The sequence below is a fragment of the Macrotis lagotis genome, chromosome 5, assembly GCF_037893015.1.
Source record: "Macrotis lagotis isolate mMagLag1 chromosome 5, bilby.v1.9.chrom.fasta, whole genome shotgun sequence".
Taxonomy (NCBI): Eukaryota; Metazoa; Chordata; class Mammalia; order Peramelemorphia; family Peramelidae; genus Macrotis; species Macrotis lagotis.
The window spans coordinates 5,446,482-5,470,337 of NC_133662.1; the positions used below are offsets into that span (position 1 = coordinate 5,446,482).

Genomic DNA, 23,856 nt, shown 5'->3' on the forward strand with positions numbered 1-23,856 from the left:
TTAACCTTAAGGCACTATGGAAATGTGAGTTATTATTATTTTAGAAGATTATTATAGTGGATAGAAAACCAACCTCAAAATTAGGAAGATATATTGTTTGACCCAAGTCAAGGCACTTAATCTATCAGTGATATTGTTCTCATAAGTCTTTAAAGCTATAAGTGGCAGAGATGTGAACTGGTATTGGAAAAGGAAATTTCCTCACTTGATAATTCTTTATATCAATAAAAATCACAGCCCCTATTATTTTTATTATTATTATTACTACTGTTATTATTTAGAGAGAATAGTACCCCTTCTCTAAAATTACCTCCCATTTATTCTGTATTCCTTTTGTATGTACAGCATTGTTTTCACATTGTCTTCTGTATCAGAAAATGAGTTTCTTAAGAGGAAGAACTTTTTTTGCCATTGTTATCCCTAGCACAGTGTCAGGCACATAAAAAACTCTCACTTGACTGACTAAAGCAGACTGGAGCAGAAAGACAGAGGGTGGAAGAAAGGGTTTCTAGCCTCTGTAGAGGTGGAATCCAAATTTATGATATATCAGGCCAAGATGAAGAAGAAAAATTTGCAACCTTTGAAGATTCTCTTTCATGTGGAAGGATGATATTTTATGTACAGAATAGCCTTGCAATCCAGGATAGACAGATGCAAAGCTTTCCTTTACTACAGAAGCTAGATTAACAAGAGCTTGAAGCTAATGGAGATAGGTCAGGGTCCAGCCTATTGGAGATTCTTTATCTGGTATAGCCAGAGAAAGAGAACTGACCTTAGATAGAATAGTCAGGGAGAGAGAGAGAGAGAGAGAGATAACCCTAGATGTAATGTAATTACTTCTCTTCTCTAGCAAGGCTGCCTCTAAGATCCACTTCCCCCTACCTTGATCCGTACTCCTGTCACTACCAAAGTATTTTGGGTCTTGAGCTTCAAATACTTGAGCTGTCTTCAGTAAAAAGTAACCCCCAAAATGATGAAAGATAATATCACCACCTTTCTAGTATGATTGCTGCTATGTGATTATGGCTAATTGCTAACTATAGGGCTATTTTGAAAGATCATTGAAATTGACTCTATAAGTCCATACAGCTCAGGGATTTGTACATAACCTAGAGGCCCTTCCAATTAAAGAACATCAGGGGCGGCTAGATGGTGCAGTGGATAGAACACTGGCCCTGGAGTCAGGAGTAACTGAGTTCAAATCCACCTCAGACACTTAATGATTACCTAGCTGTGTAGCCTTGGGCAAGGCACTTAACCCCATTTGCCTTGCAAAAACATAGACAAAAGAGGAAATATATTGTAGTAGACTCCAAATCTCAGTGACTTGTTAGTGTGGCTTTGAGTAATATTAATAATAATAGCAATAATAATAACAAAATGACTCATATTTTTATAGTTTTAATATTTATTTACTATTTATATAGTTCTAATATTTTACAAAGAACTTTACTCATAATAACTGGTAAAATAGATAGAACCTCATTTTGCATATGAAGAAATTGAGAATCAAAGAAGTGACTTGTCCAAGATCATATAGTTAGTAATTGTTTGAACAGGAATGAAAATTCAAGGCTTTGTACTTCACAGAGTCAGAAATCTTTCCACTAAATCACATTGCTCCTCCCTCCTGAGCAAGCCACTTCCCAATCGTTAACCTTTATTTCTCCTTCTGTAAAAGCAGATCTCCATTGCTGATCTTGCAGGATTGTATTGGAATTGTGCATGTAAAATTTGAAGTATTAAGAGACTGATTTGAGATAACTATAAACAAAGTGTTATGTTCATGTAAACTATTAATTTAGAGAAACCATCCAGCAAGGCTAAGTATCTTATAGGGTCTTCCTGGACTCTGGAGGTCTGATAGGTCCCAATGATCCTTTCTTTGGTCTCATCCCTACTCTAGCAATGAAAGTATCTGCAGACAACAACCTACCAACATCCCCAAGCCATGTCAACCTCAGAGATTTTTTTCATCCCTATTGGAGTCATAATTTCTTTACTAGCCATAGGGAGGATCTTCAGCCTAGGAAGGCCCTCTCCCCAGGGCTCAGGCAGAACCACCTCCATCCATGCTGATACTTTGCTGTGCATTTTCAGGGCTCTAAGGAATCCCAATTGCTTGAAGGGAGGCTTTGCCAGCACTGCTGTTTCTGGATGACTGCCAAACGGAGGCTCAGAAACGCACATGCTGAGAAAATGTTCATTTCTGCTCCAATGCTTTGCCCCCACCAAAGTGGAAGGGTTTCCCACCCCAGACTCCTGGATGGTATTCTGGGCAGCAGCCCTTGGCATCCATCTGAGTGGGCTTGAGGGAACACTCTGAATCTTCTCTCTGGAGGGAATCACTGCTGTCAACTCCATCTGGATCTTTCGTGAGTCAGGCAGATGGCTGCCCTGGGCTGTGGGTCATTTCCTCCTAATGCCCACTGAGCTCTGACCCAGCCTATAACATCTGACAGAAAATGTTGGCACAATAGGGAGAATTTTAAATCCGGACAGAGGTTTCAAGGGGTCATCTAGTACATTCTCCAACTTTAACCAACCCAACCAGATGGGGCAGAATGGAAGCAGAGTGGGCAAGGAAACACTTGTCCAGTGGAGGATTTTCTACAAGAGTGTATCAAATATAAACAGAAACAGAGCCACTAGACCATACATACCTTCAGGCCTCATACTGACTTAGAAGACCATAAATTAACGTTATCTATCTTCTATTTTTATTTATTTTGTTAAATATTTTTTCAATTACATTTTAATCTGTATAAGCTACACTCAGGAGTGTTGCTCAGTGTATGATCTCTTTATCATAAAAATTTGCAGAAATCAGAGGGAGGGGAAAATTCTCTGAAGAAAATGGTATCTATCCACTCTTACTTAAATGGATAAAATCACTGAAAATTAGAACAAGGGATCTTAGGAACTGTCTGGTTCAACTCCTACGTATAATAAAGAAGGGAACTTTTCTGATTCTCAATTTCTTCATATGCAAAATGAGTTACTATCTATCTTGCCAGTTATTATGAATAAATTTCTTTGTAAAATATTGGAACTTAAAAATAGTAATTTATTTAAACAAAATCACATGCCAAAGTAATGGGAAAGCCTGGACTAGAACCCAGGATTCCTGCCTCCCAGGGCTGCCATGGAGATCTACCAGAAAGAGAGAGAATCAGAGAGATGGAAAATGATTATACTTTAGTTTTTGTTAAGAACCCACCCCAAGGTTTTTGGATAGTTCTCATAGATCTGAAAGTTGGAACAGGCACCAATACAAATAATCCAGTTTCATGTTCACAAGCAGGTAAAGTACTGTCCTTCTTTTAAAAATGAGGCAGGTAAGAGACCCAAGGAAGAGAGGTAACTTGTCAAATGTCATATAACTAGCGAGTAAATGAGGATGGAACCCAGGTCAACATCCACTGATTTTTTTCCATCCTCCTCAGAAAAGCTGAGTGGTACAATGGGAAAAGAGTTGGATTTGGTCAAAAGGATTTTAGGTTGTAAATCACAGCTCATGTACTTATTCACTGTGTGACCATGGGCTGGTCACCAAATCTCTCTGGATCTGTTCTCACATCTATAAAATTAATGGAGTGGTCTAAATCTAAGGTCCCTCTTAACTCTCAAGTCATGAAGCTATGAGTAAGCTTTTTTCACCTGAGTCTCCATTTCTTCATCTGTAAGATGGGTATAAAATAATATTTTGTATTATCTATCTCAGAGAGTAGTTGGGAATACACTATAAATTGTAAATGAACTTGAATACTTTCTCATTTCCTCTCCCAGGTATCAAGACCAGTTCCCTTTGTTGTTTATAGTCTCCAAGATGGTGTCCAGCAAGATTGTAGCTACTATGCTTGTGGTGTACATAGCCACCATGCTTGCTGCCCAGACAGAAGGCTTTGTTCCCATTTTCACCTACAGTGATGTCCAGAGAATGCAGGTAAACTTGGGTTTGCTGCTCACTTCCCTTGGTTTGGTCAAGGCAACTTTTAGCCTTTACTGAAGGCTAAGAGTTTGTTTACCTTCCCCATGGGCATACTAGTAAATGTTTAACAACAGGCTCTGGGATGAAGGAGAAGTATGCTTGACACACTTTTAACTTTAATCTGCATTCTTAACATTTTCTCCAGTACTTTCTTGAGTCTTAAGAAGTCTAGTCAATCAAAAGAACAGTAATTCAAGCCCTACCTGCTAGCATTTTGAGTGGTAAATGTTCATACTGAAAGTTTAATAATGGGCTTTCTCAAGCTAATTAGTAAGAGCTGGCTCCAATACATCTCTGGCCTTCCCTTTATATAGCAAATGTACCTCTATGCCATTTTCTTTGAATTGTCCATGCCAACAAGAGGGAAGGAGAGCATGAGTATATGAAACAGATCACCCCAAAATTTTATTTTGACCAAGAATTCCAATATCCTTGTGGACTAAATCTTTCACTAGTGTTGCTGATAGGGTATGAACAATGTTTGGCAGCTCAGTAGCATAGTGGATAGAGCCCTGGCTTTAGATTCAGGAGGACAGGAATCCAAATCTGGCCTCAGACACTTACTAGCTTTCCACTTACTAGCTGTGTGACCTTGGACAAATCACTTAACTCTAATTGCCCCACAACCAGGGCCATCTCCAGCCATCCTGATTCATAGCTGGCCTCTAGACCCAGATAGCTCTAGATGAGAAAGTAAGGCTAGTGATTTAGCATAGCACCCCCCTCACTCAAATCCAATTCACATACTTGTCATGGCATCACTTCCCTGATTTCATGGTCCTCCTTAGAAAATTAAGGACAAACTATTATTATTATGAACAATGTGATTTTTCACCTTTTTTCTGTCTCTTCCCATCCTCTGGAGAAAAACATAAATAATATAGCCACTATTTTGTGAGCATCTAATATGTGTTTGGCACTGTAGAAGGACACAGGACAAAACTCCTGCCCTCAAGGAGCTTACAATATACCTGGAGAGACAAGACGGAAAACTCGGGGAAAACTAAGTGGCAATACCCAATATCCAAATTCCAAGAAAGTTGTAGAATAACCAGTAAGGACTGTCAGAGTTCATAGGATGGCAAGATCATTCCCAAACTAGTAGGAAGCAAGGCATGCATGTGTAGGGAAACAAGAGGGAGGGATGACATTTGAAATCTAGGAAAATGTTGTTTGAAAAGTCACAGTCATGGGGAGGCTAGGTGGCACAATGTATAAAGCACCAGCCCTGGAGTCAGGAGTACCTGGGTTCAAATCTAGTCTCAGACACTTAATAATTACCTAGCTGTGTGGCCTTGGGCAAGCCACTTAACCCCATTTGCCTTGCAAAAAAACCTAAAAAAATAAAAAAATAAAAAAATTCACAGAGTCAAAAAAGATAGCTTCCTAATGCTCCCAGAAGTAGAAGGATTTCTTCATATCTACCAAAACCCAAGCCAATAAAGGGCATGTCTGATGAAAATAAGACAATACACCCTACATAAGAAAAAGAATACCATATGATGGAAGCAACATATGTTTACAAAGCATTTAAAGAATGCAAGAGGTACATGGTTGGTAGACTGGAGTCAGAAGACCTGAGATCAAATTCTCTGTCTGACAGAAACCAGCTACCTCCCTCTTACTCAGTATACTCCAGGCAGCTCTCTAAGATTTTAAGTTATAGAGGAATGGGTGAAGTGAATCAGTGTAAGGAATTTTCATGTAGAGTGTCCTACATTGATAAAAGTCACAGGCCCAGGTGTTAAAAAGGGGGGGGGGAGGGGGGACACAAAGCAATTTTTATAACTGTGTGAGGGAAGCATTATCATTCTCATTTTACAAATGAGGAAACTGAGGCTCTTAGAGGTTAGATCATAGATAATCAAATCATAAATTTGGAGCTGGAAGGGGATTTAGAGATTATCTAATCCAACCTCATTCATTGTATAAGAAAACTAAATTTCAGGGATGGGGAAGTTGGCTTACCCAAGGTCTAACAAGTAGAATTTGAAACCAGGTCTTCTGAACTCAGAATACGCAGATTTTCCTATCTACAAGTGACTCACCCAAGGCAATACATAAGTAATAAGCAGGATCTTATTAATGCATTCTCCTGAGTCTAAACCCTGGGCCTAGGAGAGCATACTGCTCTTCCTTCCTGTTTCCTCTAACTCTTGGCTTGATACCCTGTGATGGCATCTGTAAGGCGACCTCTTGTGCTCTCTTAATCCGGTAACCTCAGAACCTGATGGGATGAAACTCAGACAATGCATCTCATTTCTCTCACCATGTCCCCGAGCCCTTTTCCTGACTGAGCTTGAGGCTCCAACACAGAAAGAAAAACATACAAAATCTGCTGGCACCACAGAGGCCTGTCTCCTTGCCCAAATCTCCCTTGTGGCATGTGTGATATGGAAGGTACAAGCAGAAAGAAAGGGGGACATTCTGCGGATCCCAGATGAAAACAGCAACTCTTTGAGGTGGCATTCAAAGCCCTTCTTTTGGAGAGGAATGAAGATGGCAAGGAGCAGCTCTGATGGCTTCTTTAAGGCGCTGTCACAACAAATGTTAGTGTACTCTACTGAAGGGTAGATCAATTGCACTGGAATAGCCACATCTGAAGACATGCCTAGAGAGGAATCCTAAGAGGGTCATTATAGAAACCAAAGGAATTATAAAAGGCTGGGATGTATCTGATCTACAGTGCTCAGGGACCTTGGGAGAAGGACACCATGCAAGATTTGGGGTTGGACTGAAACAGTCAAACTCAGTAGAACATAAAATAGCAAAACGGCAACTAAAGGACACTTTACATTAATCTGCTCTATGGTTTTTCTCCTCGTAATTGCAAGGCGCAGGGAATTTTATGAAGAAGCTGCAATCTCCTTCCTCCATAATTCATCTCTCTGTCTTGGCTCCTATAAATCACCTCCCAGGGACTCGGCACACCCGGGCCACTTCCCCCCCTCCCTTCCAGCTCCCACACAGGCTGCTCTGTCTTTCTCCTGATCTTTATAGGCTCCTCGCTCAAAACACATTTTTTTCCTACTTAATATGCACAAAAGGCGACAATTATTTTAAGTATTTTAACTTAATTAACAACAACAATCAGAGTGCAATGCATTAAGTAGAAATGAACAATATTCCAGCACCTCTTGGCTGCTCAACCCCATGGACTATTTCTGAACTGAACTATTTCTGGATTTTGTAATTGTCCCCACCCAGGATACCTGCAGGGTGGTTAGGGTAATGGGAGGGGGAGATGCTTGCCCACCCCCCACCCCCCACCCCCACTGAGATTCCTGAGCTGGCTACATATTTTGCAGTACTCTAAGGGAATCCTTTGCTAAGGGCAGCTACTGGGCTATTAGTGGTCGGAGATGAAAGGACATAGAGAGGGATTACCAGTAAGGAGGGGTAGTGAGTAATTTTCTGCTCTATTGTGCCTCCTTCAGGAAAAGGAAAGAAATAAAGGGCAAAAGAAATCTCTGAGTGTGCAGCAGAGATCAGAGGAGGGGGCTTCTATGGCGCTCATGGACTTCAAGGAGGAAGAGAATGAAATGATCAAGGTAAGGATCAGGCCCAGGGAAGATTGATGCTGATGATAATTGGGGGATAGGAATTTGACTTTGGGGTACAAACTAACCAATTGATTCAGTCAGCGAGGTATTGTTCTCCCATCCTAGTACTTTATGCTTGAGGTACCTATAGATACATAGATATACAGATATATAGCTATAGGCTTCAGAGCTGAATCTCGGAGGCTATCAGTGTCACCTCCCTCATTTTACAGGTGATGAAACTGGAACTAGTCAGTGACTTGCTCAAGGTCACAAAGGGAGTGCTACAGATTTAGAGGTGGAATCAAAGAATCATAGGATTTCAAAGGACTTCAGGCAATCATCTAGTCCAGCCCATCACTCAAAGGAATGCTTTCTACAACAACCTGACAAATGGTCATTTCATTTGGGGACAGCATTTATTATTCAGAAGCTTTTCCTAACTCTGAAACAAAATTAGCCTCTTTATAAACTTTTACCCACTGCTCAGAGTTCTGCTTTCTGTAGACAAACCAAATCAGTCTAATCCCTCCTCCATACAACAGATCTTCCAATACTTGAAAAATGATATTATATGCCCTCCAAGTCTTCTTTTCTTCAGGCTAGCTAAGGACAGCTAGGTGGCACAGTCAATAGAGCACTGGCCTTGGAGTCAGGAGGGCCGGAGTTTGAATCCAGCCTCAGACTTGCCACTTACTAGCTGTGTGACCTTGGGCAAGTCATATAACCCTGATGGTCTCACATCCAGGGCCATCTCCAATCATCCTGATTCACATCTGGCTACTGGGCCCAGATGCTCTGGAGGAGAAAGTGAGGCTATTGCACACACACCCCCACTCAAATCCAAATCAGATACTTGTCATGACATCACCTCTCTGATGTCATGGTCTTCAAAAATGAAAGACAAGCATTATTATCTTCATTCCCAGTTCCAGGAAAACATCTTGAGGTCATCTAGTCTAATCCCCCCCCCATTTTACAAAGGAGGAAACCATTTTGACCCAGAGAAATTAAATAATTTGCTCAAACCAGCTCACAGTACTAGTAAGAGTAGAATCAGAAATCAAACTCAAGACCCTTGGACTCCAATTCCAGCATTTTCCATTGCCTCTCAAATAAGGGAATTAATCAAATCCCAGTCCATAACAGCAGATAATCAGAGTTACTACTACACTAACACAGGGATTCAAGCACAAGCCCCTAATTCCAAATCTAGTGCTTTTTCCCATTCCATCAAATACCCTCTGAGCAAAGTCCAATAATATAGTGACTAAGGAGAGAGGGCCTAGTTCATTTGAAGGTCTGGCTGATGCTCAGAACTAGAAGGACCTTAGAAGTGACCCAAATACCAACACCCCCACTTGACAGAAGAGGAAATTAAGGGCTAAGGAGGTAAAGTGTCTTGTATAAAATAGCCTGTTTTTGGAAGAACCAGGGCTAGGAGTCAGATTTTCTGATTCCTGCTGGATTCCCAGGCTTTTTACTATATTATACTATTCTCAATAAGAACAAGTTGTTATAATCTGACAGATATAAACAAAAGTTAAAAGGTCAGGCTGCTTGAGAATCAAGGAGTGTCAGAACTAAAATGAACCTTAGAAACCATCAATACAAAGCTTTAATTTGACAAAGGAAGAAATTGAGACTCAGAGAGAGGGAGTGAGTTGCTTGAGGTCACACAGCGAATTAATACTGACTTCCAGCCCAGTACTCTTTCCATTGCTCTAAAGTACAACTGCCCTGAGGATTTAACTGTGGCAGGAGGACAGTATAAAGTAAAAGTTCTGGAGATAATTGCTTTCTACTGTCATCTATTAATCCCACATTATGGATGATTCATGCAGCATACCTCAAGTCTATGTCAATAGCCAGGAAATGTGTGTGGTATGGGATATGAGAACTGATAGACTTAGGCTGCAGAAATTCTCTCAAGGGAATCCTCTCAAGAAATTAAGGGAACCTTTTGAATCTCAGCACTGCTTCTTGGAGACATAAGTCCTTCCCTATAGAGCTGTGAGATTAGCTGTGAGTTCAGTGCAAGAGAGGCATACATCATAACATAATAAAAAATAACCCTAGTCTCTAGTCCTGGACCTGCCACTAATTTGCTCTGTTACCTTAAGCAAGTCACACACCTCTCTCATTCTCCATTTGATCCTCTGTAGAATTAAGAAGCTAAATGAGAAAGATATCTCTGAGGCCTCTTCTAGCCTTGAGATTCCAGAATTCTAAACTAGACTAGTCTAGGTCCTCAAGAATCAGAAAAGAGTGTCTTTTGCCTCAAGTGCCCTTATCCACAAATTCTCCCATTTATTTCTTTGAGTCTCAATTTCCTCTTTTATAAAATATTAGAATTGGGCTAGATGGTGTCTAAGGTCCCTTCCAGCTCCATCATTCTTTAATATATTTAACATATTCTAAAGTCCCTTTTACTTCTGACATTTTATGGTTTTGCAAATCAGAGTCTATTACATCCCTGACTTAAAGGTTCACTCCCTCTCCCTTCTGCACCACCCTCCAGGTCTGTTGGCTGCTGTTTGGGCCAGATTTGCACATCAGCCTTTCTGCTTTAAACCTGTCAGTCTCACTTCTGATCACTCCTCAGCCCAGGGTCTGCCAAGGCTCCACTAAATGTGATCCACCTGGACTGCATCTCACCTCTTGAGAGTACAGTCTCTCCCCTAATAAGTTCATAGAGCTCTCTTTCCTGCATGGAAGGTGGGGAGGCACATGTATGTTTGTGTGTGTGTGTGCATGCACACACACACACACACACAAAATCATCTGCCACCAAAGGAAGTTCGTTTATCCTGTTAATAAAATCAACAGAGTAGTTTCTCTGCTGTACCCGTAGGCAATATGCCAGTGAGTCTGGCACCCTAGTTTAAAAACACAGCACCAAAGGGGCTCTTCAATTTCTAGCTATCCCCATGGCTACAGAAAGAATGTCTACCTAAAAGCAATCAGCAGCACAGAGAAAGCCCCAAAGGAAACAAGAAAGATATGCCTAGTCCCTTAGAGTCAATCCCTCCTTCTACCTGTAGGGCACCCAGGGGTTAACCACTCTCTCTGTGCATATTCCTTTCTTGTTAACTCTGCCTTATTTCACAGCTGACTGCTCCTGTAGAAATTGGAATAAGGATGAACTCCAGGCAGCTGGAAAAATATCGGGGCGTCCTGGAAGAGCTGCTGACTGAGGTGTTGCTGTCCACCCAGAATGGTAAGGATTCTGAGTTTCTGAGTTTCAGTTCCTGTCCTCCCGCCCCTCCGCCTCCTCCCCGTCAGGGCTGTTAGGGTATTTATATTCTAGAAGCACCAGTCGAGTTGGGTTTGCTCTGCTTACGGACTGCAATTTGTTTTTCTGCTTTACACTTAAGAACATTAAGCTGTCTTCCTCCTGCCCATGCACCCTCATCTCTGAGGGGAGCCTAATAACAGGCCACTGCAAGCAAATGATTGTTGCTGATGGCTGTTTGAACATTCTCAAGCCCTGGTTTTGGTATCTCTGTCCTTCTTCAGCTGGGGGAAAGGGGAAAGTAATGAGGGGGCAGATGGAGACAGTCAAGAAAGGAAAAGCAAAAGTGAACAACATACCAACCTCACCAACCTTCCCCCTAGTTGAACTATTTTTCATTTCGTTAAACTAAACAAAACCATGTCCAGGTAATTTCCCAGAGATCCAACTTTTGCCAGAATTTAGATGGGAAAGTCTACATTATTTCAATCATTCTGAAAGTCAAAACTTTGGATTCCATTTGGCCTTACAGAAAGAAGTTCAGGGCACTGTTTGGGCTAAAGTTTCAGATACCAGATATCATTTGACTAATTAATTTTCACAGTCCCTGGAAGAAGAAAGGAAGCCTGGTTAGAGATCAAGAAATTGAGAGGTTGATAGGCTTCCCCTAGGTTATAAAGAAATCTGAGAGGTTGAGCTTAGATGGTTACTCCTGAAGTCTAGTTCCTATGTCTTTAACCAGACTTGCAGGTTGCCAGATCTTCCTTCTAGCTTTTCTTTAATGCTGTTTAATGTTTAATGTTTTTTTTTAAGATTGGGGTCAGGGGGAGGTAGGGGTTTCTCCAAGAACAGGCTGACTGAACAGCTAACAAATTTCTCTTGTTTCTCTCTGCAGTGAACTAATGGGCTCTGCCACCAAAGAATGTGGAAAAGACTTTATGTTCTAGAAACCCGACAGTGAAACTATGGTTAGGTGCCTGATCCACTCCTGGATTTCAATTTAAGAAAACACACAATCCAAAACAAGTCTTACTTCATTGAATAAAATGTGGAGTTTAAGGATATTGTGCTTTTATTCTTTTATTTACATAGGACAAATCCAGGTAGCATTTAAAAAAAAAAGATACTGAGAAAGATGATCTCAAGTTGTGTGTGTGTGTGTGTGTGTATTTACCACAAGAAGGTGGTATTTCTTGAGCAATATAACTAAGATTTTATTAGCTTTTAAACAAAGAATCATGGAATGTTAAAGCCTGGAGAGATCTTAGAGACATTCAAGCCCCTCATATTATAAAAGATAATTAGTCCAAAGGGAGGAAATAACTTACCAGGTTCTTGTAGCTAGGTATTAATAGACAGGATTAGAACTCAGGTCCCCTGACTGTTATTTCAATTTTGTTTCCTGAAGAGAGCAGGTTCAATAAGATAGAGACTTACTAGTCTCATACTCTACCCCTGACTATTTATGTGCAAGCCTCTGAGCCTCAACAAGTACCTGTAAAAGCAAAGTGCTAATATTTTCTTTGAAATCTTGGATCAGAAGGCACAAGCAAAGTGAAAATTCCTATTATTATTATTATTTTATTATTATCCTTATCACTTTGTGAGTCCATGATACAGCATCAGCAGCAAACTCACACAGCCAACCCAGTTTTTTCTGCCTCCTAAACAAAACTGAGTAGAAAATGTAATTCTAATTTAATTTAGCATTAATGAATGTTCATTTATTTATAAACTGGTGCCTTATAGGAACTGCAGCATTCTCACTCCATAGGTTACCTAGCAATGAGACACAATGAATTTGCTACCTATCTAATCTCATCTTAGCCAATTTTCAAGGCACATTCAATGTGGAACAGATTCTGGAGCAAGAGGGCACAAGATCCTAGGTAGAATCCTTAAGGGTCTACTTCTTTTCTTGGTGCCTCTATGCATAGTTCCCTAAAGGACAAACAAAGCTTTATATAATACCCAGAGCTGGATGCTAACTTAATATACTGCACACTCACAAACACATTTCCAATGCACATACTGATCAGTGTCAGCCCAGCTGCAGGCTCCCAGGAAATGTTGCCAAAGGCCTGATGATACCCACTAATAAGTGGGAAAGAAGTAAGTGCTGCAGCAGGGGATGCACTAGGGGAAATAGGGAAAGGGCGTAGAAGCTCATAAAGGAAGCACTTGGGAAAGAATGAGTCCAAGATTCCTCATCATTGTTCAGAGTTCCCTGGCCCAGCCGGGTTCACTCCATTGTCAGTAACACACTCCAAGAAGCTCTAACACAAAATGTTCTATGTCTCTTTTCATTCAAAAAACATTGATTTTCCTCCTCTCCCAACTTCCTCTGCACATCCATCCAGAGGCAGGGAACAAGCTGGCCCCCTATGCTCTGTCTCCTTTCTCTCAAGGATCCTACACCACCATTGAAGGCAGCAGCTTGAGGCTTCAGTGCTGTGCCCCCTCCCATCACCAGCAGAGGGAGCTCACCTCTGGATCCATCATGCTGGGCACCCAACTCGAAGGGATTTTTTTCCAATTTCTTGGGGGTGGAGTTGCAACAAGAAAATAGTAACCACAAAGGGAATTTGGACCACCTGCAAAATTCTCCCCAGATGATGGTCATTTTAAAAAGAGAATCTTTGGATTCCACATATTTTGAAAGTGTGTGAATATTTCCGATCCCAGCAGCGAGCACTATGAGAAAGACAACAATTTTGGACTTCTGTGTCTCTGGCCCTCTTTCTGCCTGCCTCTGATATGTTCCTCTGTAATGAGCTGAAACAGAAAACAGGCTACAACCTCCATTTGTATGCAGTGTCCCAGCCAGCTGTTCAGATGTGTCGGTTTCTCTCTATTCTCTTTTTCCTCCTCCTGTCACTGTTCGATTTCCCACGATCAGCTCAAATAATTCCTTTCAGCCACAAGCTCATCCAGTTTCCAGGACAGTGGACTCGATTACTCACAGGACCTGTCCAAGGTTGGAAGAGAAGAAAAAAGAAGAAAACAAACACATGAACTCCAAAAGAAAATGATCATATTTCTACTCAGCAGAGGGAGGACAGGCAGACTTAAAATAAGAAGGTAACTTAATAAGAAACTAGCCAGGATTGGTTAAGGACATACAGAGTGATCTCAAGGGCTTCCTGGGATTAAGTGTAGTTCTGTCAGCACCAATTTTCTCCAGGTCTTTCTTTTCTGTTTATCTAACTAAATGGAATGGAATCACTGTCTAAATATCTTGTAATTACAGGGCAATTACATCATTCCTTTGATATATACTTTACATTCAACCCAGGAACCTCAGGTAATTATGGGGCCACCTAAACTCCAGGTTATAAGATGGAGATGGATCAGGTATTTTCTTGGTAACCATATTGGTACTGATTTTATAATTACTGAGCTATGTAGATCTACCTTGAAATTGAATAATTAAAAGCAAAGAGTAATTGCATGATATCTGTACTCTGTAATTTAGTAAAATCTAATCACAGATAAAGCCCCAAAGAAAGCAGACTATAAGCATTTCACTTTTCTTTTCTGGTACACAATTTGATGTTGACATCATGATGGAAATGCAAATATGTCAAGCTTCAAAAGAAGCTTTTATCCAAAGAGAGTGAAGTGTTAGAATGACCAAATAGGATGTCCTCTAAAAGAACCACATTTCATTTGATTTTCATTCAGATTATAGAGAGTAGAAGATTTAATCACCTATCAACCTATTCTTGGCACTTTTCTCTGATTAATTATTTTCCATCTTCATTGAATACCTGAGAGAGAGATGTCACTAGCACCCAAACTCGACAGAACTCAAACTGAGCTGAATATTCTGTTTTACTGAGGGATAGCATGGTGCAATGGACCCAGAGTCAGAAGACACAGGTTTAGATTCTGTGTTTGCCATCAACTACCTCAATGACTTTGGTAAATCATTCAATCTTTTTGCATCTCAGTTTTCTTATCCGAAAAAAATAAGAATTTCAGACAAAATGTCCTCTAAGGTCTCTTCTAGTTCTAATCTATGATCCTATGAACTCCTAAAGCTGCTCCTCTTTCTGGCTTCCCTATTTCTATATGTTGTATCACAATTTGAATCTCATTCTTTCTCTTTTCTCACTGTTACCCTCCTCAGTCAGGTCCTCATTAACCACTCATTTCTACCCAAAAATATAGCCTCCTAACAGATCTTCCTACCTTCCTCCATTATATTACCTCTCTATCCGCAATCCTACTTATCTTTTATAAAAAAATCTTTCTTAAATTTTCTTAAGAATAGATCTAGCCGGGGCGGCTAAGTGGTGCAGTGGATAAAAGCACCGGCCCTGGAGTCAGGAGTACCTGGGTTCAAATCCGACCTCAGACACTTAATAATTACCTAGCTGTGTGGCCTTGGGCAAGCCACTTAACCCCATTGCCTTGCCAAAAAAAAAAAAAAAAGAATAGATCTAGCCAAGCCACTCCCCTGCTCAGTAGTATTCAGAATCTCTCCATGGTCTACTCAGTAAGATTCAAACTCCCTTGAAAGCTTTCCATAAGCTGGTACCACTCTGCCTTTCCAATTTAATTCAATCCATCAGGCATTTATCAAATACCCACTATGTTCAAGTCACAGTTTTAAGGGCTGGGGATACAAAGCCTATAGGAACACAGTCTCTTCCCTCAAGGAGCTAGAGAGACACAACATGTAAACATATTCATGATAATTTGAGGGAAAAAGAAAGACTATTATTAGAAAATATTAGGGAGGGGCGGCTAGGTGGCGCAATGGATAAAGCACCGGCCCTGGAGTCAGGAGTACCTGGGTTCAAATCCGACTTCAGACACTTAATTACCTAGCTGTGTGGCCTTGGGCAAGCCACTTAACCCCATTTGCCTTGCAAAAAAAAACCTAAAAAAAGTCAGAAAATATTAGGGAGTAGGAAAAGCTTCAGCTAAGAAGTGGCATAGAAGTCAAGTCTTGAAAGAAGTGAGGGAGTCTAAAAGACAAGACTACAGAGTAAGTGAATTCCAGAAGAACATCCTGAGCAAGGACAATCAGGAAATAGAATGGAAGGGTCAGGGAAGAGCAAGGAGACTCATATGGCTGGAAGACAGAATTAGAAGAGAAGAAAAAGTAGGTGGCAGCCAGACTGGGTGGCTTTAGAATACCAAGTTGCGAAGTTTATATTTTTTCCTTGAGGCAATGGGTAGCCACTGTCATCTCTTGAGCAGAGGAGTGGAATAGCCCAATAGGTCCTTTAGGAAGGTGCTTTTGACAACTGTGTTCAAGAAAGATTAAAAAAAGAAAAGACCAGAAGCCAAGATACAGGACAAAAAGCTGCTGCAATAATCTAGGCAAGATGTAAAGGATGGATGGATGAAATATTTGTAAAAGCAGAATCAACAACTGATTTGCAATGGATTCTATATTAGGGATGAGGAAATAGGAAAAGATGAGGAAGTGCCCTTCACATAAACAAGGAAGTCTGAAGGAGAGGGTAGTTTGAGGAGGAGAATGTGATGTTTCCTCAGAAGAATAAGAGGTACTTGAGAGCAGGGATTATTTCATCTGAATTTATTGGTAAAGGTCTGATACAAAATCCCTATTTAACAGATTTGTGTTGATTTACTGTTTTGAAAGTGGTTTGAGATTCCTAAAGGACTGTCCAATAAGCAGTGATGGAACTGACCTCGGAAGAGAGAGATGAGGACTAGATATGTAGATGTGGGAGTCATCCTCATAAAACCATCCAGAGAGAGGAAACCAAGAGAAAAGTAAAGGGTCAAGAAAGAACCTCAAGTGGGATACCATCTCGCCTCTAAATATTCTATATTCCAGTCAAACTGAACGATTCTCTGCCCCTTAAATTTGTCTTTTGTTTTCTCATTCCTTTGTTCATATGGTCTCCATACGTAAAATGTCCTTCCTACTCTTTTTATTGAATTCCTAGTCATCCTTTAAAGTTCAACTTAAATACTACCTCCTCTTTAAAACTCCCCTGATTCTCCCAGCTATACTCACCTGCCTTTACATGGCATTTTGTTTTGTACAATTTATTAGAATAAATGTTTTACAGATCCTTGTATGTATGTATGTCTACACGGACATCTAGGGGAGCTGGATTTAGGAATCAAACCCTGTCTCAGATACTTACTAAGTCATTTAACCAGTCTGCCTCAGTTTCCTTATCTGTAATATGGGGATAATAATAGCACCTATCTTTCAGGGAGTTGTGGAAGGGCTAAAGAGCTTGTAAAAAATTTAGAGTAATGTATAAATGCTAGTTATCATTATCATATATAATAACTGCATAATTTATTCATAATTAATAAGTACTGTATAAGTATTATAGTTATCTGCATTGTCTTATCCCCTAATAAATCACAAAAGGGCAGAGAACACCTCCTATTTAAACTTTTTATGACCCCTAGAACCTTATACAGCATTCTGTACACAATAGGACCTTAATGCATGTTTGTTGAATAAATGAATGAATGAATGATGAATGAATGAATGAAAATTGAACATGCAGAAAAGTCAGGGTTAAGATAATAAGATAGCTCCCAGATCATCAATAAAAACCAAAACCTGTCAAAGGAAAAGATTTTCATTGCATCCTTCAAGCTCAAACTCACATTGTTTCCTTATGGTATGAAACATATAAAGCCCTACAAATAAAGGGTAAGGGAGCTTATAAAGATGGTCAGCTCACAGATCAAAAGCTGGAAGGGACCTTAGAGATTATTTATTTCAGCTTTCTTATTGGCCTTCTCTGAGACCCAGATCACACAGATATAAAGCAACAGAGTCAGAGGAGAACACAGCAACTCAGACTCCAAATCCAATATTCACCCAGACTTGGTCTTGTTCCCCCTTAAAAGATCCCTGTACTCCTGAGTCTCTAGCACCAGCCTCTCTATAGCTACTCAAGATATATTTTATAGTGGTACAAAAAGGCAAAGGAAGGAAGGAAAAAGGCATTTTTAAGAACTCATTACTTACCAGGTTCTAAGCTAAGCAATGTGATTTCAAATACAAGAAAAAAGACAGTCCTGACCTCAAGGAGCTTACAGTTCAAAGAAAGAAAACAACACACAAAAGGGAGCTGAGAAGGGAAAAGGGGAGGAAGGAAGATGATGTGACTTGGTATGGGGCAAGATTCTGAAAATCCAAAGTCAGGAATCTGGCCAAAAGGGGAATGAAGGATGCTTTGGGCTCTTCTACAAAAATGAAAGCCCCAGGAGAAACTTAACAATAGGAGAGGAGGGAAGAATGGGTGTTCTGGGTTTAGCAGGCCAAAAGGGTGGTTAGTTATTCCAAAGACAGGATGCTCTATGCAATCATTGCACCTGAAATCTTTGTGAATTTGTATAAAGATTTTTAAAGGAAGAGACAGAGAGTATAACTTGATAAAAGATTTATGGGTAATATTCTTATAAGTCTATGCTATGCTGGACCGTTAGGTCAACTTAAGAGAAGCTAGGAAGGATCACTGGAATCTCCTTTAAGAATCACCTTACCTTGGGGGGCGGCTAGGTGGCGTACTGGATAAGGCACCAGCCCTGGAGGCAGGAGTACCTGGGTTCAAATCTGGTCTCAGACACTTAATAATTACCTAGCTGTGTGGTCTTGGGCAAGCCATTTAACCCCATTTGCCTTAAAAAAAAAAAACCTAAAAAAAAAAAAAGAATCATTTTACCTGTGTTAAATATTTGGATGTGGTTAAGTAGATTAAGAAACTAAAATTTGATAGAGCACTGGCCCTGGAGTCAGTAGTACCTCAGTTCAAATCTGGCCTCAGACACTTAATAATTACCTAGCAGTGTGGCCTTGGGCAAGCCACTTAACCCCATTGCCTTGCCAAAAAAAAAAAAAGAAAGAAAAAAAGAAAGAAACTAAAGTTTGTTTTCCCATTTCTGCCTCTAATAAATCAGGAAGATCTACCCTGACCTGAGTGGTTCACCTAAAAAAATAATAAAGTGAATGAAAAAGGGCAGAGAAGATGATACCTATGACTTTGCAAGATTTTTCCATTGCCTTAAAATATGCCTTAACATCAAAGATGGGCCCATGCACTAAACTAATATTGTACACATCTGAAACCAGGCTTCAAGAACCCCTGAGGATCCTTGGATCTACTTCTGTCAATAGGTTATGGCAGGAAAGATCATGGTGAGGTGAAATGCTGATATTTTCAGATTGGAAAGCAGATTACCAAGCAGACTGGAAGTCAAAGAATTCAGTTCCTCCAGCAAAGCAGGTGTAATGAGACTTGGAAAGATGTGAATGAAGTATTACTGATGGTTAGATCAAGGAAAGCAGTAAGAAACACACTGTTTTAGTAAAAATGGCTAAAGGGAGCCTTGGGAGCAAGCCAATGTTGTTTGGGGACCGGGAGGCATTTCCAGTTCAAAGAATGTACAAGGCCAAAGCATAAGTCCATGAGAATGCATAGAGATATAGAGGCAATACAGAGATAGGGTTAGACATTGACTTATAATCCTACTTTTTGAAGAAAGAATAAAAAAAATAGTAAACCCCAAATACCCATCTTTAGGGGAACTGTGAAAGAAGAAAAGACTTGATCAGGCAGTAGAAAGAAAACTATATATGTTAAGAAGCACTTTCTTTGTGGCTGTTCCACAGAGGTAGTGGAACTTCTCTATATCTTATATATACTCCCAGTCTCCTAAATTATATAAGCTTTGACTCCTCAGTCTACCTTACCTTACCTTATACTTGACCATTATCAAGTCCTTTTAATTCTGCTTCTGCATTTTCTCTCCTATCTCAGCCTCTCTTCCCTTTCACATAACTACCATTTTTGTTTAGGCTCAGAGGACCTCCAAACTGGTTGAGGCTCCAACTTGGTCTTCTGGACTCAACTTTAGCTTCTTCAAATTGTTTCATATAGCTACCCGGGTAAATTTCTTAATATATCACTCTAATCATGGCCATCTTCTATTCAAAAACCTTCAAAATCTCCCCACCACCTACTGAATAAATTATAAAATCCTGATTCTGGCATCAAAGGTCTCCTTAGGCTGGCTCTAATCTATTTTTCCAGTTTTATCTCACAGTTTTCTCCCTTTTATATACTTTGAGAAACAATGTGGTATCAGGGAAAAAACACTGGTTCTGAGTTGAAATCACACCTCTGATACATACTACCCATGTGATTTCAGGCAAGTCATTCAACTTCCCTAGGCCTCATTTTCCTTATTTGTAAACAGAGGAGATTGACCTAGATGGCTTCTGAGGTCCTATACAATTCTAAATCTATGAACCTAAGAAATCATTCTGATTTGAGCAGAACCACTGTAACAGTAAAATTGTGTGATTATCAACTATGATAGACTTAGTTCTTTTTGACAATACAAGGATCCAAGACAGTTTGAAAAGACTCATGATGAAAAACACCATCCATATTCTAGAGAAAGAATTAATGAGTCTGAATGCAGATCAAAGAAGACTATTTTCACTTATTTTTAATTTGTTTTTTTCTTTCTTATGGTTTTTCACTTTTGTTCTGATTCTTCTTTCACAAAATGAATAATATAGAAATGTTTAGCATGATGGTACATGTTCAGTTATCCTAATTCATATATGATCATAGAACCCATATAGCACCAGAGAAGAAATTAAGGCTGGTGACTTAGCACAGTATCCCTTCACTCAAATCCATCACTCAAATCACATACTTGACATGGAATCACCTCCCTGATGTCATGGTCTTCTTCAAAAAAGGACAAAAATCCTTATCATCATCATTATCCTCATCCTATCATCATCATCAACTTATACTAATACTAGATTGCTTATGATCTTGAGGAGGGAGAAAGAAGGAAGGGAAGGAGGGAGAAAAATTTGGAACTCAAAATTTTACAAAAATGAATGTTGAAAACTATCTTCATATGTAACTGGCAAAAATAAAATACAATTAAGATTAAAAAGAACTAAAGGATCTGACATACTATCCCATCCCAATCTACTCCCTACTCATGTAATGTACTCCCAAACACATACATTTCTGTTTTGTTTTTTTTGGGGGGGGTTACAAGGCAGTGGGGTTAAGTGACTTGCCCAAGGTCACACAGCTAGGTCATTACTAAGTGTCTGAGGCAGGATTTGAACTCAGGTCCTCTTGACTCCAAGGCCAATGCTCTATACACTGCACCATCTAGCTGCCCCAATAGATTTCTGTTAAATCCCTCCTTTCAGTCAAAGTTCAACTTAGTTACTCTCTTCTCCATGAAGATAGCTGATATTCTCAGGTGTAGGTGACAGCCCAAATTTCCTCAAATTTCTTGTAGAATTTCGATAGGACTAGTCCTTTGCACTTAAAAAGGACTAGTCCTTTGCCATAAAATGTACATTGTTCTGGAATCAAAATTGCAATTTCATATTCTGCTACATACAGCTCTGACATTAGGGAATTCATTAAATCTCACCGGATCTGAGTTTACTCATGTAGGGAGCAGGGAGGACACCTACCTAATTCTATATCTATGACCCTAAGATTCCACTATCATAATTATTTGGGTACATATCTTCCCCCCCCCCACAAGTAGAATATAAGCTCCTTAAATGAAATCTATTTATGTATTCCCAGTGCTAGCACAATGCTTTGCACATATGTTTAATACTATGTTTGCTTGGATTGAGCCATATGATAAAATAAAATCTGAAACAATGGAGCAGAGCATGAGTACCTGGTAAGCAAATAAGCAACAGAAATAAATGCGACAGAAATAAATGATGGGTTGGGGATACACTGATCTGGAGAGGTAAGATATAAAGCTACATGTGATGAAGAGCCACAGTTGTGAAAGTTCTCAGATCTATCTGTAGTAACTATAGAGTTCTTGTCAGTGAGGGAATCTTTATAGTCAGTCCAGGAAGGACTTCAGATCATATGTCTCTTGGGCTGTGGTTGTACAAGTCAGCAGCCTCAGATGCAAGAAAGCAACATCCTATGCCCTGTGGGAGTGGCTCAGGCCCAGTATCTGTTTATTTATTTATTTACTTAGGCATCCTGGAAGCTTATCTGATGACAGATACCATCATTCTGCCAATTGCTGTTTATTAACTTTGTTTAAGCCATCAGTCTCATGCCCTTAAAATAACAGGGCAGTATGATGCCCCCAAAACTCATTCTTTATACACTGAACTGCACAGCTTCAAAGAATTGCATAAATGTTACCAACTCATTTGTCATGCAAACAGGGCTTTGGAAAGAAATAAAATACTATTGTGTGGTATATGTGTTAGGCAATCACTATATCAAATTCATGGCATTCCATACAAACACAGGCAGAGAAAAGGAAAACAACACTTGGTGAGAGAAATCACACCACATGGGAGCCGCTAAGTCAGGAGAGATTTGGAGGCTAACAACAGAAGCCTGACCAGCCTAAGACTATAATTTTCTCTGCAATTGTGACCAGTGTTGGAGTCCTCCTGTGGTACACAAAGTAGCAGGAATATAAAGCATCTACTCTAGTCCCCGGCCCTATGGCAATGCATGATGGGCCTAGGAGGGAAGGAGGAAAGGATATAATGGGAATGAAGGAGGAGTAGGGGTGGGAACAGAAGGAGATGAATGGAATGAAGATGGCAATGAGAGCTGGATGACAGGATTTTAATCCCAAGGGGGTCACCTAATCCTTACCCCTCATTTTATAGAGAAAAGTCATAGATCACCAATTTAGAGCTGGATGAGATTTTAGAGGTAATAAAGTCCAACCTTCTAATTTTATAAGTGAGAAAACAGAAGTCCAGAGAAGTTAGTTTGTAGGAAAAAAAAAAACAAGAAAAAAAATAGTTTGTAGGGAGGTGGTACTGCCAGTATAGAAGCCAGGATTCAAACCCAGGAAACTGAGGAAAGTATATTGCTCCAAATGTCTTTGCTCTCCTTACAGTCCTTGCTAGATGGTATTTTTAATAGTCTTTATGCAGCATGGTATAATGGGCAAGTCTTTGATTTAGAATCAGAAAACCTTGAGAACAAAGTATAAAAACAACTGATTGACCTTGAACAAGTCACTTAAAATAAGATTCTCTTTTTTTATTTGCTTGCCTGCTTTTGTTTTTGTATTGATAAGAGAAGAGGTATTACTAAATGTTAAGTCTTTGGCCCTATGAGTCACAGGAGACAAACAGCTTTTCCTCTCCACTGATGAGCCTCTCCAAAGCTATGGAGTGGATGATGTCCCCTGAAGTCTCTCCACAGTCAAGTTGGACAAGTCCTGTCATATTGTGCTCCCTGCTGGCATAGCCTATTATCAGTCATCTCCCATGCCATGATGAAAGGATTTTAGTGATATTTAACTCTGTATCCATACAAATATTTCTCAAATAATGACTGAATGGTTGGATGGATGGTGGCTCCATTTGGAGACTGGCAATAGCATATCCTATGAATTACTCTGAAAGGATAACCAGTGCCAGACTACCCCTGCAGGTATTCTTAGCTCCTTGACAATAGAGGCCTGAGAAGGGATGAGGAGGGCAAGAACAAATGAACCAAGGTTACAGGCTCCCCAAAAAGGAAGGGAGGGAGAGGGTTTGAACTCAGCCTCCTACCTCCCCAAGGTTACAATTCTGAACAGTTATGACTGCTAAAGCAGTCCTGGAACTCTGCCACTTATCAGCTGTGTCACTTTGGATCAGTCACCTAACCTAGTTGGGCCTTCTGCCTCAAGCATACAAAGATGGGAAAGACAGACAGAGGCAGGCAGAAGCACAGACATATATACAGGCAGGGCAGACAGATAGACAGGCAGGCAGGGAAGACAGACAGACAGGCAGGCAGGCAGATACATATAGACACACACACACACACACGCACACACACACATATATACCTATATATATATATATATATATAGAGAGAGAGAGAGAGACAGAGAGAGAGACAGAGAGAGAGACAGAGACAAACAGACACACACACAAAGAGACAGACAGGCAGAGACATACACACACACACACATAGAGAGAGACAGACAGGCAGTCAGGCAGAGACATACACACACACATATATATATCTAGAGAGAGACAGACAGACAGAGACACACAGAGAGACAGACAGACAGACAGACAGAGACAC

The 23,856-nt window shown here is 40.1% G+C and overlaps 1 protein-coding gene and 1 long non-coding RNA gene across 2 annotated transcripts in view; one reads left to right on the top strand and one right to left on the bottom strand.

Annotated features, from left to right (window-relative positions):
- Nucleotides 1-23,856, bottom strand: part of LOC141523384 (uncharacterized) — a 97,828-nt gene that overhangs the window by 71,149 nt on the left and 2,823 nt on the right. Inside the window, exon 2 of the long non-coding RNA XR_012478480.1 lies at nt 13,568-13,736. This is a non-coding gene — a long non-coding RNA (uncharacterized LOC141523384). The remainder of the gene's footprint in view (nt 1-13,567; nt 13,737-23,856) is intronic.
- Nucleotides 3,830-11,816, top strand: MLN (motilin). The gene is made up of 4 exons (XM_074236531.1): nt 3,830-3,946; nt 7,429-7,542; nt 10,645-10,753; nt 11,664-11,816. The coding sequence occupies exons 1-4, from the start codon at nt 3,830-3,832 to the stop codon at nt 11,669-11,671; spliced, it is 348 nt and encodes a 115-aa protein (XP_074092632.1). The 3' UTR covers nt 11,672-11,816.